Here is an 18,138-nt window from a genome sequence, read left to right as displayed (position 1 = left end):
AAACTCCAAGATCAAGGTGCCAACATGGTCTAGTGAGGAAGGGCCCTCTTCCTGGTTCATAGCTTGTGCCTTTCACAGTGTCCTCACGTGGAAGGGGCTGGGGAGCTCTCTGGAGCCTCTTTTATAAGGCACTAACCCCATTCCTGAGGACTCCACCCTCATGACTTAAGCAACTCCCAAAGGCCCCACCTCCCAATACCATCATCTTTGGGGGTTAGGATGTCAGCATATGAATTTGGGGAGCACACAAACATTCAGACCATATCATCTGATCACATTGGAGATGCTCTTGAGGGGATACCTTCATTAGGTGGAGGAACTAGACCTCAAAAATATTTAAAGCCTAAGAATTTTGTTTGGAGAATAAGGACTAGAGTTTGTGTTGCCCAGAGTCTTCAGCCTGATTTATGGTCAATTTCCATGCAGTCACAGCCTCCTGAATCTCTCCTCTCAATCTAAGCTGAGTCCAGCTTGGCAGGGACCCTCATCACAGCCTGAGGAACAATCGGGGCTTGTGTCCAGCAGTTAAAGAGATTCTGATTCGGAATCCTGTCACTTTCTGACTGACTGGGCAAGTATTTAAACGTAAGCCTCAGTTTAATCATCTATAAAATTGGGATTATAAATCTTGCCTCATAGTATCATCAGGAGGATCAAATAGGATAATGCATATAAAGTGCTTAACTCAGAACCTGGCACTAGGAAGTGCTCAGTAAATGCTCATGACTATTATTATCAAACATGGCTGCCTGCCCCCATGTGTGTGCAATGGCTTCCGCATCTTCTGTCTAGCTGTGGCCTATATTAGTTGGGATTTGGTTTGCCTCCAAAGAAAGAATCCCAAACTAGTGGTAATGCAGAAAAGACACAAGTTTATTTCTTCTCACATAAAATCTGAATAGGTGATTAAGGGTGGAAAATAGTTCCCTAGTGTCTGGGATCCAGACAGTATCTTGTAACACCATACATGGCCTTGACCTCGTGGTCTAAGATGGCAGTATCCAAGTTCCAGGCAGCAGAATGACAAAATGAAGGAGCCAAAGGATGCTTATAAACTACCTCTTAAGGAAGGTTCCTGAAAGCTGTTGTACTACCATGTCTGCTTATGTGCCATTGGCTAGAACATAGTCACATGATCACCTATAGCTGCAAAGGAAGCTGGGACATGTAATCTTTATTATGGGCAACCGTGTGCCCAGCTAAACACTGGTAGATATATTCCTATAGCAGGGGAGAATGTATAACAGAGACCTGTAGCAGGCCCTGCCCCAAGCCTCTGGCTTATGCAGGAGAGCTAGGCAGCTGGGAGCCAGGTCCCTGAGCACTAAAAAAAAAATAGGGATGGGAGCATGTTGCTTCTCCTCACCTATCCCCAGTGGCTCAGTCTGCAATGAAAATGTGGAACTGGAACTCAGGCCTCCTGCCATGGGTCAGAGAAAGTCCTATCCTGTTTAACCACCTCTGGGCCCTTCCAGGCCTCAGCTCTAAAGGCAGGAAGAAAACTGGTGAGGCAGCTGACTGCCCCCTCCTGGCCAAGGAGAGAACACCGAGCAAAACAGGGGTTCTGGGAAGCAGAGTGACACAGCAGGTGGGCTCGGCACAGCTTAATGGAATCTTCCATGGTAGGACGCACACCTGAAAATTGTGGCGAGGCTGGGCCCCCAACTAGTGCCACAATCCAAATGCCAAACTGGACAGACAGATCTGCACTGGGGCCTTCCACCCTTCTTTTCCTGATAATGGTAACACTCCGGCAGGCCACGTGGCCTCCGCCAGGGCTCAGGGAATATCTTTCTTTCTCCCTCCTAGCCTTCACTTCAGCCCACAAAGGTCTCTGAAAATGGAGGAAAGTTCACCAGCATCTCCCTACCCTGGTGCTTCTAAAACAAGCCCTCAGGCCCTTTCTGCTTCAGGAGTTTCCCTGCGAGTAACTACGAAGGCACAGGCAAACCCACAGTCACAGATGCCCTGGCTCTCCCCTCATGTGTACAGTGGAGGAGCACAGACTAGGGGTGGGACACCCAGCTTCTAGGCCCAGATCTGTCACTAACTCAGGGTGTGGTGTCCCCTCTTCTTTCACCGTCCCTTTCCTCGCTGTACCTTGGAGTCACCTCTTAGAAGTAAGGTTCCTAGGCTCTGCCCCAGATGCACCGGTTCTGTTTTTTAATCAGATCCCCAAGAGATTCACATGTAGTTAGTTTGGGAACCAAGAGGCTGGATGACTTTGAGGTTCAGCTTGTAGTGATATGGCGCTGAGGGTCAGGTCTGTCTGAACACTGCCCTCTAAGATCTCACACCCCTTCCTTCCAGCATCCTTTTATTCCCAGGGACCGGAAGTCTTCAAGCTCTGCCAAATTATTGCACTTTCCCTTCAAGAATTCTGTCCTTCCCAGATGCTGGGCCAGTCCCACACTGTTCCCTTCAGTGTGAACACCCTTCCAAGTACCCCACGTCCTGTTTCTACCTATCAAAATCCTCTTCACTCATCAAGGCTCCACCGAAACACGATCTCCCTGTAGGGAGCACCTGTAATCTGCCCAGTCTGAATTCTCTTCTACCTTCCCTGGGCTCCCACAAACAGTGTACATCCACTGTATACAGGATGTCCCAAGTGATGGCCAGCTCCCCTCGGTTGGAACACAGCCCACCTGCCCCACAGGACTGGGAACCCCTAGAGGCTGGGAATAAAATCTTAGTGCAGATCCCCTGAAGCCTGATTATAGACAGCACTTAACCCTCAGAACTTGGATGCCAAAGGAAAAAAGACAGGGAGGAAGCCAGGCCTAGCTAAGACATAACTGAGAGGTAACAGGAAGAACCCAAACACAGAGAGCTGGAGGCAGGAGGAACAGGTCCATCTTCCCATCCTCCCCAAAGCCAAACCTGTCCAGGCTGATCCCCCTGGACAGTTTCAAAGATTTGTGCTACAGAAAATACCTCCTTTGCCTGGGATGCACTTGTTTTCCAGGCTCTGAGGCTGAAGCCCTTCTGGCCGATAATTCCTTAATCCACCTGCCATCCTCTTCAGGGATTTCCAGCAAGGAGGTGATGTAGGGCTGTCGAGTTTGTTCTGCGTTTAACAGTCAGAAAGGGGCACCTGAAGGAAGAGATTACCTCCTCTGCCCCAGGCCCCTGGAAGGAGCAAGGTGAACAGGAAGGTGGCCTCTGGCTGCTAGGGTTCAACTTTGAGTGTTTCCCGATTTCTGTCTCTGCCTCTGGAACACCCTTGGAGTAAGGCCTAGGTATTTCTCAGAAAGGTTGGGATGGGGTCGGGTAGGGATGGGAGAGGGTTATTTAGGCCCTGGCTACACTGGCCAGGATGCCTTCTGAGTCCCTCCCCCATGCCAGGTGATGTGCTAGGGACCTTAAACACTCACCTAACAACCCTGCAAGGTATCCATCGTTACCCCCATTTCAGACATACAGAAACAGGCTAGGAGAGACTAGATCATTTGACAGCATTAGGCAATCGGAAGGTTGCAGAACAGGATTCAAAGTCAGGTCTGTCCAGCTCCAGAACTTGTGTTCTTTCTACCCAACCTTTCCCAGAATGAAACTTCCAGCAAGTCTTGTTTCTTTCCCATCCTTCTGGCTGCAGGCTGTCTGAGCTCCTTCCATCTCTAACAGGGCATCACCAGTGGGCTCCATTCCCCAGGAGCTGCCTGCTCAGAGACCCCCAGATTTGCCCCTTCTTTCTCTGCTGCGGGAAAACAAGAGCTTCCCCAAGAGTATCTTTTTAGTGTTCTGTTGCATTCTTTTGTTGCACACTTAACCTCGTAGGAAGTCAACCCCCAATGCCGAAAATTCCAATTTGTCGCATTCCTTGAGTCGGCGTCCACCCCTCCATGTCTGTGCTCAGCTTGAGCATATGGTCTGCTTCTACCTTCAGCCTCTAGACCGTGTGCCCAACCCCTGGTGTCACAGAGCTCCTGCCTGATCATTCTGCAAGTGGTCATAGCGCTGTTTGATGGCCACTTCATGTTGTTGGCATCTGGGCAAGGCGCAGCGGTGTTTTTCCAGGGACACTCACTTTTTATTTTTCCTTTGAGAAAGTCGGGTGATTCCATAAGTAGGAAAAGACCCCTGCTCATTCCTGTCCCCTCACATCTGCGGTCGACCTGGGGCGCTGAGGCTATAAAGGGAAGAAGACGATTTAGGTTGTGTGTAGATTGAAAATGACTACTGTTATTCATTGCTGGTACAATAAAGCATTTCACTTCCTCCCCCAAACCATGGAATCTGTCACCCTGGGTTAAAGTTTCCTAGGAGAGCAGTGAGCTGCCTGCCACTGGATGCCCTGTGCCCAGTACAGCACCTGGCACAAAGCAGAGACTCAAATAATAAAGGGGGCAGAGGGAGAGGGAGCAGATGCTATTAAGCACAGAGGTCCCAGGTGCACCTCCGAATGTGGGAACACCTAGGGCACTTGTATTATCCTCAGTATTGCTCCTCCATTCCCACCAAATGCCCTGAAATCACACTGTGCCTTCTGCCAGTTTCTTCCACTGGAGCAAGTCCATCAATCCTGCCAGTATGCAGGGATGTTTATGGTGCCCTTCATTTATTTTTTTATTTTTTGGCCACACCTTGCAGCATGTGGGATCTTAGTTCCCCGACCAGGGATCGAACTTGCACCCCCTGCAGTGGAAGCACGGAGTCTTAACCACTGGACCGCCAGGGAAGGCCTATGGTGCCCTTCACAATGTCACAGATCTCTCACCAATCCCTAGTGGCCTGCTGCTCTTCACTTGTTTCCTTGAAGGTGCTCTTGAGACTCCACAAAGTGTGTGTTTTCCCATCCAGCACCATATTCTTTCCTTGTCTCTTTATTTATTTTATTTATTTATTTTTGGCTGCGTTGGGTCTTAGTTGCTGTGCACGGGCTTTCTCTAGTTGTGGTGAACGGGGGCTACTCTTCGCTGCGGAGCACAGGCTCTAGGCGCACGGGCTTCAGTAGTTGCGGCACATGGGCTCAGTAGTTGTGGCTCACGGGCTCTAGAACGCAGGCTCAGTAGTTGTGGCGCACAGGCTTAGTTGCTCCGCGGCATGTGGGATCTTCCCGGACCAAGGATCAAACCCGTGTCCCCTGCATTGGCAGGTGGATTCTCAACCACTGGGCTACCAGGGAAGCCCCCTTTCCTTGTCTCTTAAGGCATGTCCTGCACTACTTTGCACACCTTCAGTCAGACATTATGAGCCAGAACCTTTGGCTAGAACACAACATGAGTAGGAGAGAGAGAGAGGCCCCAGCAGAGTAAATACCCCAGTAATGGAACAGAGATGGTTCAGCAGGGCACTTGCTGGCTGAGAACCGGCCCAGCCAGGAAGTGGCCAGGACAGAAGCATGCTCGGTGCAGTCCCTCCTGTAGCCTGAGAGCGGAGTTTAGCAGCAGAACTTCCTCCTGAAACCCAGGTGGCTACAGCTGAAGCTGAGAAGAGCAATCAGCCCACTGCTATTTCTGAAGGCGCCCAGTGTGGTTACTCAGCGAGCTGTAATTAAGCTTATCTATAATTTGATAAGTGGGAGCAGCCTCACATTTTATAGAGTAATTAACTCTCACTGAGAGAGCAGCACAGGAGTTTCTGGGCGCCAGCATCCCTGGAGGTTGGTCCACATTCACACTCTCTCCCCTCTGACGCATGCCCGTGGATGCTGAGGCCAGGATCGTCCTCAGCCACAGCCCTGGAAGTACCTCCTGGCCCTGCTCTCTCCCCCTCAGGCCCTCCCACAGAGCCCAGGCCACTGGCAGATCCAGACACAATGGACACACCTGCAGTGAGATGCGGGAAAGGCTCAGCCTCCCTTTCCCCGTTGTTCTCTGCAAAACTGTGGGCTGGAAGAAAGTTGAGTTTAATGCTTCCCACCCATCACTCCTTCACAGGCTCCATGGTCAGCCTCTGACTGACTGGTCCAGCCCAGCTCCAGGGCCCTAATGGAGAGACTGAGGCAGGCTTGGGGTAAAGGAAGGGGCCCTAGGGATGGAGGCCAGGCCTGGATTTCTGTCTTGGCTCTCCCACTTCCTGGCTCTGTGATCTTGGGCAAATGACTCCACTTCCCTGAGGCTCAGTTTCCTTATCTGTCAAGTGGGAACAGTAGCCCTGCCTAACTCATAAGCCATTTATGAGGATCAGATGAGAGATGATTTGGGAGCCCACTTACTTGTGAGGGGGCACATGTGTGTAAGAAATTGTCAGCACCTCTACAAGTGTATTATACCCTGTCTCAAAGTTCTTGTTGCTTGAGGGGACTTAAGTGACCATTCAGCCTGATGTGTGTCATCAATAATGAGAGGTGGGATAATCACAGCTGAAACCTTCTGTTCAGACAGTGAGGAGTATGGAAACCTTGTCAAATGAGGGACCTTGGCTTCTGAACCTGACTTGCCCATGTCCAACCTAGTGTTCTGTGCAGCTCTGGGTCGTAGCCAAGTGTCAAAGGACTTAAGTCAGAGATGGTAGATTTCAGCTCAGTCTTTGGGTGAATTTTCCCTAACCAAGGAAATGCCATCTTAGGAAGTAAGGAGATCCTTGTCACTGGAGGGCTTCAAAGCCTGGCCAGCTTCCTGGAGGTTGGGAGTCATGCTTGATGATGGCTGAGTCCCTTTTCCTTCTCTGAGGTTCCAGGAGTCCTGGCAGCCCTCCCAGCCCTAATCCCAGGCCCTGGGCCCTGGGCCCTGACCAGTATGCGCTCACCCTATACCTCTGAAGCCACAAACCTCACAAACCACCTTCCCTGGTGCCTACACACACCAGGACGGCCTTAGATGCTCTGGGTTTGCTTGTTTTCTTGTTTGTTCTACATCGGAGCACTGGGTCCCCAGAGCCCTCCTTGTTCCACCTCCGTACCTGAGGATTCTCAAGTCTTGTGCTCAGACGACCCTCGAGCTCTCTGAGGACAGCTCCAGAATCTGTTTCTGTCCAAGGTTTAGGTGTTGGTGTTCTTAGAGCATGCCCTCAGAAACGCCCAGGATGGGGCGGTGTGAGCCCAGGCCAGGCAGATTTCCTCCTGGAGGGTCACTGATGGGCTCCTCCAGCACATCCCCTCCCAGGGAGCAGGGCCCAGAGCCTGGGGGAGGGAAGGAGGAGATGGCTTATGGGGCAGCACTCCGTGGTTGTACTATGCGTATGCCCACGGATCTTTCTCACTGTTACATAATTGAGGTATTTTTTCCCCTCCTTATTTTAGATCCGGGTGCCATCTGCCCTGCTTTTCATGCATCACTAGCTCCAGGCTGGAGGTTAGATCTGACTTGGCCACCCGGTTCTATCCCTCTCTTGGTGAGAGACTTGGGGTAGTTTGCTTCCTCTTGTGTAAAGTGAGAAAATAACCCCAGCCTGCCTGGCTCCCAAGGCTGCTGTGAGAATCAGAGGAGAGGAGGGGCAGAGCTGGCTGCGGACTGGGCCCAGCACTGCACAGGCGTGTCTGGCTGCTCTCTGGCAGCCCGGGCCTGGCGCTACGTAAGCCGAGAGAGCCTCTGCTTGCTCGTGTCTGCACCTGCGCCAGAAAGACCTGGTGCAGCTTTGCAGAGCCAGTTCCCGCTTGAAATACAGGAAACGAGCAGGCCTCACGAGTGGGGAGTCTGGCAGGGCCCACCGCCCCGGGCAGCGGAGGCACCCGGAGCAGCTCATGGCAGGGAGGGCCAGGCCGGCTTGTCACCTGCTTGCACAGCCCTTGGCCCCGGGTGGAGTGTAAAGCGCAGCACGTGTTCTGTAACAAGGCACCGTCAGGAGTATCTTGCATAAAGCCCTTACCCAGCCTCCAGCCATCAAGAGAGGGGCAGTGCGGGCTGAAGGCACCCGTCCGTGGGTCCCCACAGACAGAGGTACCACTGGACAAAGTCCCAGGTGCAAGCCGAGTCCAGCCCACACACCCCGCCCGCAGTGCCAGGCTCTGTCTGCACGCTTCCCCTCCTCTTGCCTGAGGCCTCGAGGGAGGCCCTGGAACCACAGCCACTTACTCAAGATTACACCATGGGGTGACAGAGCGGGATTGGGGTGTAGGACTCTCCCCCCTCCATCTCAGAGGCCTTGAGGAGGATCCAATGGTACAGTGAATGCCTGGTTCCTGGCCCAGGGCCCCGTGCAGGTGCCTGCTCACTCGTGCCCTGCCCTGCATAGCTGACCGGTACCTGCTGCTTGGGAGATGGGGTTATACTCCAAGGGACTCAGGCCCAGAGCTGCAGGCCTGAATAGACAACAGGTGATGGGTCCTCAGGCCTCACCGACTGAGCGAATCCTTCCAAGGGGAGGGTGCTAGAGACGATGCTGCCACCCAAGGTGGTGCTCGTGGACACCATTAGTCCCCAGCAGCCCCAGACAGTGGGCGCAGGTAGCAGCCTCCCCTCACCCCCACAGGCAGGGGCAGCTCTGCTGACAGGCAGTGAGGGTCTAGGTACCAGGCGACCCTGACCCATCCACCTGGCTCCCAGGGCTCCTGGGGCCACAGAGTGAGGTGATGGTGAACAGCACCACTCAGGAGACTTTCGTGCTGGCCCTGGATCTGCTCAGACCCACTGTGATGCTGGGTGAGTCACTTCCCCTCTCTGGGTCTCAGTTATATCATTTATAAAATGGGAACAACCACCTCTATTCTGCCCACCTCAGCTGTCTCTCGTAAGGATCAAAATGAGACCTGCCGCCAAGGAGGCTCTCAGCGGCCAAAAGATGAATAGTAATTGTGAGGTTTTCATTAGCATTAGCACTGAGATGATCTGGAGGGAAGTTGCTCTGGGCTTTCCAATCACTGGGATAAAAATTAAAAATCAGGGCAGCCTGCAGGCCAGCCTAGCCGTCCTGACTTAACGCCTGATGGTCCCAGCAGACGCAGATGCGTCTTCTCCAGTGTTCGGTTTACTGCTGATCCTGACCCAGAGCGTATGACCATCTCCCTTTCCTGCCAGTTCCCAGGCATCCATGCACACGAATAACTTCAAGTTCTGCATACATTTTCCTTTAATAAAATTAAGCATGGAAACAAAATCTCCCGAGATATAAAAATGAGATTCTGAATGGCAAGCCTTGTGATTCAAAAAGCTCTTCTTGTTACAATGACCGTCAAGTGTCCCTCCCTGGGCTCTGGAGGGTTTCAGTCTCCCTGCCCACTCTGTCATCCACACAGGCCCTCTGGGCCTCACCGCGCAGATAGGGAGCTGGGCGGGGCATCCCTGCTTGATGACAGAGGGGATCAAAGCCCAAAAGACAGGCTGAATTTTCTCGTTGTGAGACCCCCTCTTCTTTGGCACTGCCTGAGGCCCGTGGCTGGTTCCAGCTCTCCAGGTTCTGCTTTCTCCTGGCACCAGGCTCCACGATTAAGCCAGGCAGCTACTAGAAGAGAAGGAAGAGTTGTTTCTAAAGGGGCCTTGTGTCTTTGTGCCTGGACCACTTCCAAGGTGGGGAATCACCAACCCTTTGAGACCTCAGGTTTGGGTGGGAGCTCCCAAATCAGGAGCTGAGGCCACTCCGGCTGCAAAGGAGATAGGGCACCCTCTAGCGGCAGGCCTGGCCCTTCCAGGGCGAGGCAGAAGGGCTGGTACTCAGGAACCTGTTCCAGGGCCTGCAGATACCTGGAGGAGGGTGTTGCCTGGTTTTGGTCCAAACAGGCAGGCTCTGGGCAATTGCAGGGATACTAGCTTTCAAACCCAAACCCAAGGGCTTCCCTGGTGGCGCAGTGGTTAAGAATCTGCCTGCCAGTGCAGGGTACACAGGTTCAAGCCCTGCTCCAGGAAGATCCCACATGCCACAGAGCAACTAAGCCCGTGCGCCACAACTACTGAGCCTGTGCTCTAGAGCCCGCGAGCCACAACTACTGAAGCCTGCACGCCTAAAGCCCGTGCTCCACAACAAGAGAAGCCACCGCAATGAGAAGCCCGTGCACGGCAATGCACAGTAGCCCCCGCTCGCCATACCTAGAGAAAGCCTGCGAGCAGTAACGAAGACCCAACGCAGCCAAAAATTAAAACAAGTAAAATAAATAAATTTATTAAAAAAAAACAAAAACCCAAACCCAAGAAGTGATAACACAGACTCTGCTGATCAGTGACCTGGTTTAATTAAAAATAAGTCCATAGAAGGGAGGTGAGCCATCAATGAAGGCCACCCTGAGCACCATAGAACAGGTGTGTGTGTGTGTATAAGCACCAGGTGAGACAGACAGGGAACCTGGACCCACCCCTGGGGGAGGAGAGGCCACAGTGCCCGTCCTATGTATCACGGCTCCTGCCAAGAATGTCTCATCAACAGGGGTCCCACCCCAGGCAAGACCAAGCAGACCCAAACCAGAAACAAATTACCTCTTAGCCAATGAGCACCTCCACACAAGTTTGTCCTAAGATAAGCTGGAGAAACCTCAAATGGAAATCTCCAGAATGTTGCCACCCCCTCCACTCAGCTCTGAATCACTGGCTGCAGGCTGCACACAGCAGCACCAAGGACATGCAAAGAGGTGCATGGTGGGCACATGGTATACATGGCCCAGGTGAGGGTATAGAGCTCATCACAGGATCCTCAGATAACTGGATCCAGAGCAGCCCCGGAACATAAAATGTGAAATGTTTCTACAGCAGTGGCAGGAACACACGACTTGGACCTTTATATTTTATATAAAGCAATATAAGCAAAATTGATTTATAAGCAATAAAAGGGTAATTCATGTATCCTCTTTGAGCCAAAAATTCTTCATGTACAAAAGAAAAAAAAAAGCTGCCCTTTTTACTCATGAGGCTGGTTTAAGGATCAAATGAGATAAATTTTTTTGATGTGGACCATTTCTTTAAAGTCTTTACTAAATTTATTACAATATTGCTTCTGCTTCATGTTTTGATTTTTTGGCCCCGATGCATGTGGGATCTTAGCTGACCAGGGATTGAACCTGCACCCCCTGAACTGGAAGGCGAAGTCTTAACCGCTGGACCGCCAGGGGAGTCCTGAGATAAATTTTTTGAACTGATGCTTTGGCTTTAAAATATAAAGGATTTGGATTCTATTTTATAATAAATCTGTTTTTAATATAAAGATGTCTACCTAAAATCGTTGTATAAAATCAATTCCAGAAAGACAGATTCACCGTGTTTGCCCTGAGGTTTGTGGGCCCTGCCCACCACTCTGCACCCCAGTTGAGAAGGCCCGAGCCATTCACTGGGCACACGAGTTGAGCTGGGCTGCCTGCTCTGGTTAACGCTCAGACTGGTGGTGGGTCCTCCTTGGACTGGGATAATCCACAAGTGGGTAATCAAGAGGTAATGACACAAGCCCCTCCCCCTCCCTCCCTCCGTCCTCTTCCCTCCCCCGAGGGCTGCACAACAGAGGCCAGTGCTAAACTCCTCAGCGTATGTAGATCCTGTCAGAGATCACTCTGGGCAAGTGGGTCGTGATCCGCATTCGCACCCAACAGCAGTAGTCCATGGGGTGGTAGCGAGCGCAGGGGGTAGCCGGAGGTCAGGGTGTGGGTGACAGCGCTGATGATGGGGGACGTGTCCGTGGAGCTGCTGTTGCAGTAGGTCTCCATCTTCGCGACCCTCTCGTCAAAGTACTTCCTGCCGTAGTCCTTGCGCACCCCCTCAGGCAGCTCGTCCCACATCTTACTGGCGATGGCATGGATGCGCTCAGCGCCGTGGAGGCTGGTGGTGGCGATGAAGTTGCCGGGTTCCACCACGCCGACCTTCACTCCCAGTGGGTGCACCTCGTAGCGTAGGCAGTCGGAGAAAGCCACCCCAAACCTGGTGATGCAGTACGGGGCGCCGGCCGCGTGGGCCATGCGGCCCAGCATGCCGCTGGTGTTGACCACGCAGCCTGCGGAGCAAGACAGCAAACTCCTGCTCATGCAACAATACCTGCAGAGGGTCTGGGGCCTGGCATGTTTCTGGAGGTCTGGCCAGAACCCAGCCTCCTGGCCCCCGACAGCTATTTTGCGGCCTGTCAGGCTGGGGCTCCGCCTTCTGAACCAGCCAGGGTCAGGGGGCCCCCTCGCTTATAATGAAGGCCAGCTCAGGCCCACACATCAGCGTCAGCATCTCTGGTATTTCCTGGGTAGCTGGCTGTTCCCAGGCAGGACAGGGGAGGAGGAAAGAGTGGAAAGCAGGCCTACATAGTGGGAGGGCACAGTAAAATGAGCAACACACAGCGAGCTCTGTCTCGCCTGCCAAATTGTTATCACCTGGCCGGGCTCTGTCGCCAGGCAGGCAGGGGCAGGGTTCTGATCCTGACTGCAGATCTAAGACATGCGGACAGAGTCTCAGGCACCGGGAGAGAGTGGGGAGCTGGAGAAGCTCTCCCATAGGCCCCGCCTGGGGGTGCTAGGAGCTGACCACAGCCTCTCCCAGCCGTGGGGCAGGGGATGGAGGAGCCATCCAGCCTGCCCGGTAAGCCCAGGCAGACTTGAGACCCACTCGCCCTGGGTGTGCACCCAGGAAGTTAAGGCACAGCCCCACCTGGGCACTGTGACGAGACACCTTTCAGAAACCTCCATGTTGGAAGCTGCTGAAGGACTGGGGTTTTCTTCCGAAACCCTACAGCTGCTCTCTGGGTTCCTCCTGTCATTGCTGGGACACTGGGACGGACGGTATGGGTCTTCCCCTTTTTGCCGTAATCGTTTGCTACTATTGGGAGAAAATCTGAGTCAGTGACTTAGGTGGTTTGCTTACATTTGGCCACCTAACGTGGTTTGGGCGTTTGTTTCGGCAATTTCTAATCTTGATTATCACTATTATTATTTTCACCTACTACCACAATTGTCTCATTGGTTAACTATGGCATAGTAAGCCATAGAATGGATGTACCAACATTTTCTTAACCACACCCCTGTCCATACCTGATGTGTACACACAGCTCTGTGCACAAAGGTGGTTATTTGTCTAGATTAGGTTCCCAGACGGGGATTACAAATGTAATCTTTTAGCCTTTGGTGCAGACTGCTGACCTCTTACCTGCTCTGCTTTCTGAAAATCACACATCCCTTTCTGCCCCCCCGTCCAGGGCACCCCCACTGGTCACCATCCACGGCCCAGTGTGGCCCCTGGGGGTCATGCACTCAGCCAGTGAGGGCAGTGGATGTTGAGTCTAATGAGACCTATTTCCATTCTGAGCAAAGATGAAAAGGTAGAGCAGGCCCAGGGGGCAGGAAGAAGGTCCCTTTCCAACTCAGCTGTGGCCCTCTAAATGAGGGGGAGAAAGGGTTTTGTCCCCCGCACTGTGCCCCAGAGGTTTACTTCCACCACCTCCTTGTAGGTCTCCATGCTGGTGAACTCCACATCCCCCAAACGCTGAGATGCCCGCATTGTTAACCAGGCCCTACAAGCGTGGGCAGGAGGGGACAGAACCGCACTCATCACAGGGCTTGGCCTCTGGATATCACCCATCAGCCTGCAGGCCATTCCCCTCCTCACTTTCATTCCTTTCCCCCATAACTTGCCAGCTTCTTGTCCAAGGCTCTCAGGACACGTCACCCAGGAATGACAGGAGATGGAGAGGCCTAAGCGACTGGCTGTGACCGTCCCTTCAGTCTCGTGTCCAATTCTCATCTCACTTCTGCCTGCAGCGACTCTCTGACCCATCATGACCCAGCCCTCCTCCAGCCTGGAGCCCCACCTCACCTCACTCGTTTCTACCCTATTCCCCCCAGTCTCATCCCACTCCCTGCACCTGGGCACCTGTTTATTCATTCCTGCCTCTGAGCCTTCACTTGTATTCTCCCTCTTGCCAGAAACCAGGGGAACCTCAGGAGTCTTCCAGGCCAAGCCCTCTCTGGAGGACCAGAGAGGGGATGCGGCGTCCAAGGTCACACAGCAAGTTAGAGGCTCAGCCAAGCCTCGATGTCGGGTGGGGCCCCCAGTCCAGCTCCACTCCAAGACCCTCCTAACTGCTACTCCATCCTCTGTGAACCATGCACTATTGGCTGGGTGTCATGTGGTGAGCCCCTGGCACCTGGTAAGCTGTTCATCAATATGAACAATGGACACACCTGGTCTTTGCAGGTAGCGAACACCCCTCAGCTTTGTGTGGTCCCATGGGGCTTAGTACAGGGTCAGAGCAAACATACACTCTCTGAGTATACTTGGGTTGACTGCTTCCTGCAAGGCCAGCTAAGGGCCAGATAAGTAGACTCAGAGAACTATGTGCTAGAAGGATCACTGGAGTCCGTTTAGCCTGATTACTACTCTCACAGCTAGGGAAACAGAGGACCCAAGGGGGAAGCCTGGCTCTGGTGTGACCAGTGGGGCTGAGGCAGAGGCAGAGCTGAACTGGGGGACGGGGCAATGAGGAGGCAGCCTTGTGCTGCAGGGCCCCCTCTGAGCTGTCTTTTGGGTGTAAGCATTGGATGGGCTGGAGCCTCAGGACGGCGGGGCCCTGCCTCTTCTTTGTGGAATCCCTCAGGATTTAGTCTCCCGTGGCCATGAAGGTGCTCCTTGCCAAGGCGTAGCCTCAGGACAGAGCTGCCTCCTGGCCGGCTGACCCCTGCCTGTGGGAACTCTGGCCCTGCGTCACCCCTAGTTAATCATGGAAATGAGTCTGTGTAAATGACAGAGTAATTGGTCTCTAGCTTCTTTACTTCGTGTTACCCAAATTAAAGCTTCCTCAACTGACCTCTGGTGCCTTCTCCTTCAATTATGGAAAATTAAGGTCATTTATTAGAGGAAGGAAATGGCTGGTTAACAAAGTGCTCATGACGCTCTCACCCCCACTCCCCACGCGGCCACGCCGAAGCCTCCCCCGGCTCAGCTCTCAGGGCTGACCTCACGCAGCCACTCCCCCCCCCCCCCCCCACTGCAGACTGTCCCCTGCAAGTCTTTGCCCCACTCCTGTCACCAGGAGAAGCAGAAGGCCTCTCACCAATTGTCAATGCTGCCACTTCACGCTCCACCTTCCACACCATCAGCCATGCATTTTCTCTCTTATGCAACTTCCACTCCTCCCTTGCCCCGGCTCCCTCCCTTCAACATTGTACACAGCAGATGCTCAATAAATGTTTGTCTGTAAATACCATGTCCCCATATCCTAAAGAACTTTTTCTTAATCACGCTACCCCCTCACACCACCATCTTGCTCTCCTTCCCTCCATAGCCAGGCTTCTGAGAACACAAGCTACACTCTCCAGTTTCCCAGTTCTCTGTCCCAGCCCCATGCTGCTCCAGGGTGTTGAGGGCGGCCCATGCTAAGGACGTCTCCCTCATCCCTCACCCCCGCCATCTTCACTGGCCTCAACCTCTCCCCCCGCACCTGGTGTGCTTACACCACTTATGCATCCTGACCCTCACTCCTCCCTTCGCATTAATGATACCCAAGCATCTCCTCCATCTTCCCTGACCCCTTTCTTCCACCTGCCGCCCAATGTCCTGTCCTAGTGCACCTTCCCTCAGATGACACTCAATGCTTAGGCAGCCTCCTCTTCTTTATGTTCATGGAAATTTCCAGCTGCTTTGTGTTTGATTCATATGGCACAGTATCACACAACATAAAATACATACAGTCCTTTTATCCAGCTAAAATTTAATTACATCTGACGCCGATAACGAAAAAAGTTTAACTGAACTTGACCTGTGGAAGCACACTGTTCCTGGATCACAACTCTGACGACATGATAAGTAGCAACGGTCTGTGGACGAAGGAGCTCACTGGAGTCCTCAGCCAGCATTCTGAATAAACTCATGACATTCCTGCTGGTCTGGGTGACAGTTGTTCTCCTGCAACGGCCCCATCGCCACCTCCGAGTAACTGTTCCAATGTACCCCCGGGGAGTCATGGCTCCTCCCAACCCCACCTCCTCCTCCAGACCATCGCTCTTACCTGCATGTCCCACAGGTCCCCAACTCATCCTAACCAACCAACACACCAAGCGCCCAGTGGCCCAAGCCTGCTCCTCTTGCTTGCTAATAGTTTCACTGTCATCTTCAACTCCTCCAGCCCCTTTGTCTCTTCCCCATCTAATGAGTCAAGAGTACTATTAATATTACTGAGAAAGATCAAAAGGACAGCTGCCAGGCCCTGAACTAGGCACTTTGCATCCATTCATTCTCCTGATCCTCACAACCAACCTATAAAAAAGTACGATAGATACTAAATTGTTCCATATCTGGATGAGGCAACTGAGGCTCAGAGAGGTTAAGCACCTTGCTCAGTGTCACCCAGCTAACCAGTGGACAGGAGGGCATTAGGACCCAGGTCTGTGTGAGGACACAGCCCTGGCACTTAACCCTGTTCTGCTGTTGCCTTCCTTTGCTGCGTCCTCAGAATCGGTGCCTTCTTTCCTGTGTCTACAGCGTTAGTTTGGGTCCCTGTTGCCTCCCTCCTATGTTGTTGGAGAAGCCCTCCCGGGTCTCCCTGTCACAGTCTCTTTCCTCCTCCTCCATCCTGATCTGACCCCCTCCGGCAGACTCTCCTCCTCAGTCAACCACTTCCTGCTCCTATGCTTCCCTTCCGGAGTGGGGCGTGCGAGGCCTCCTTTCCCATGTTTCTCACCCACTATCCACCAAGGACTCTGCCCTCTCTGAGCCTAAACAGCCTGCCACTCCTCTGACATCACAGCCCCTCCTGCCTCCACTGCTTCCTGGCTCTGCTCAGCTCCCCTGCCCCTCAGCCTGAGAGCAGCTTTAGTTGAAATGCCCCTGCCATGGTCAGATTGACATGTGAGCCTCACAGATGGACAAGCTGAGACCCTAACAGGTGAAGGGACAAGCCCAAGATCACACTCCTAGTAAGAGGCTAAGCCCAGAGTAACTCCAGTCTTCTCACTCCCAGACCAAGGGTGCCCCAGATGTAGGGACTTCCCTGTCCGTGGCATAATGTCTCCAGTGCTATAACTGTTCCTCATAGGTCCCACCGTGAAGCCACTGACTTCCACTTGGCTGGTGCCCAGCTACAAACTTCTCCTCCCCGCTCAAACCCTTTCGGGTGCTCAGCACACTACCAAGTATACAGTAGGCACTCAATAAATGTTTACTGAATGCAAGATAAGGGATGGTTTCAAGATCAGGCCAGGCCCACAGCCTGCTCGTTGGTCTACTCACTTGGCCTTTCCCTGCAGTGGGGAGGAGAGGGCTGGTTACAGGCTCTGGATGTCCAGTCCCTCAGAGCCCTGCTGGGGAGCAAAGGGGCTCGTGGCAGATGGCTCACCAGCTCTAATCGGACAACGCCCTTCATCTCACCACCACGGCTGGCTCCCCTGGCTTTGGCAGCAACTGTTCCACAGAGCCAGGGTGAAAGGCATCAAACTCGCCATCAAAATGTGCCCTCCACGGTGCGGGCAATGGGAGTGGGGAGAATGCACTTGTCTCCCGGAAGGTTCCTGCTGGGGTCGATGGGTGGAGTACGAGTCAGAGCGGCCACCAGCTTAGGAAAAGCATCTGGTCTGAAAGCTCAGGGAGGGCACCACCTGGAGGTCAAAGACAGTATTGCCTGAGAAGGCGGGAATTTGTGCTGTTTTACCAGGAAAGACAGTTGGGAGGGGGGGCAGGAAGAGAGAGAAAGAGGGAGAGAGAGACATGTACAACCACGTATCTGACAGATTTATTTTCTTTTTCAGACCTAAAAATCTTCACATCTTTCTTCCAAAAAATGCAGTATTGGTTAAGTAAGGTCATGGTGAGTGGTTTAACAACCCTTCCTGAAATGCATCGAGCAGAAAAAAGCAGCAGGGAAAGGTTTGTGTGTCAGGGTGGTGCTGGGGTTTAAGCCCAATCCAAGGGCAGGGGGTGAGTGCTTCCCCCTGCAACCCAGGGTCCTCCCTGCCTTGCCCGGTTAGGCTAACTGGCCAGACTAGTACAGGGAATGGAGGTGATTCTGCCCTGGCGGCAGAGGACAACAAGAACCAGGGTCTGTGTACTCAGGTGCATCCCTTAAAAGGTGCCCAGTTGTTCCAGCTACAGTTGGAAATAAGGGCATCGCCACCTGTCCTGACCTGCTCAGGTTAATGCAATGAGGAAATTGCTTTTTAAAAAAACCTGTTATATGACAAAGCTCTATGCAAATTCAGGTATTATTAAACAGGAGAAAAGTGTCATTCACTCGGCAAACATTTCTTGGGCCTCTGTCATGTTCTAGCACTGTGCTAAGAACACAGACACAAAAATAAATAACTCAGACTCTGTTCGCAAAGAGTCAAGTTTTAGGGAAGGAGGCAGATGGGTAAGCAAAGAATACGGGGTGACT

At 52.8% G+C, this 18,138-nt stretch overlaps 1 protein-coding gene across 1 annotated transcript in view; it reads right to left on the bottom strand.

Moving 5' to 3' along the window:
* Window positions 1-11,319: 11,319 nt before the first annotated feature.
* Window positions 11,320-18,138, bottom strand: part of BDH1 (3-hydroxybutyrate dehydrogenase 1) — a gene marked incomplete at both ends in the record, with an annotated part of 33,774 nt that continues 26,955 nt past the window's right edge. The window contains 5 exon segments of the mRNA XM_079921414.1: window positions 11,320-11,427; window positions 11,429-11,809; window positions 13,152-13,250; window positions 13,252-13,284; window positions 15,824-15,914. Of these exon segments, the coding sequence (XP_079777540.1) occupies window positions 11,320-11,427; window positions 11,429-11,809; window positions 13,152-13,250; window positions 13,252-13,284; window positions 15,824-15,914 (712 nt within the window).

Source organism: Stenella coeruleoalba (assembly GCF_951394435.1).
Source record: "Stenella coeruleoalba genome assembly, chromosome: 5".
Classification (NCBI taxonomy): domain Eukaryota; kingdom Metazoa; phylum Chordata; class Mammalia; order Artiodactyla; family Delphinidae; genus Stenella; species Stenella coeruleoalba.
The sequence above is the reverse complement of the archived record's forward strand: the minus strand, read 5'-3'. Positions and strand labels throughout refer to the sequence as shown.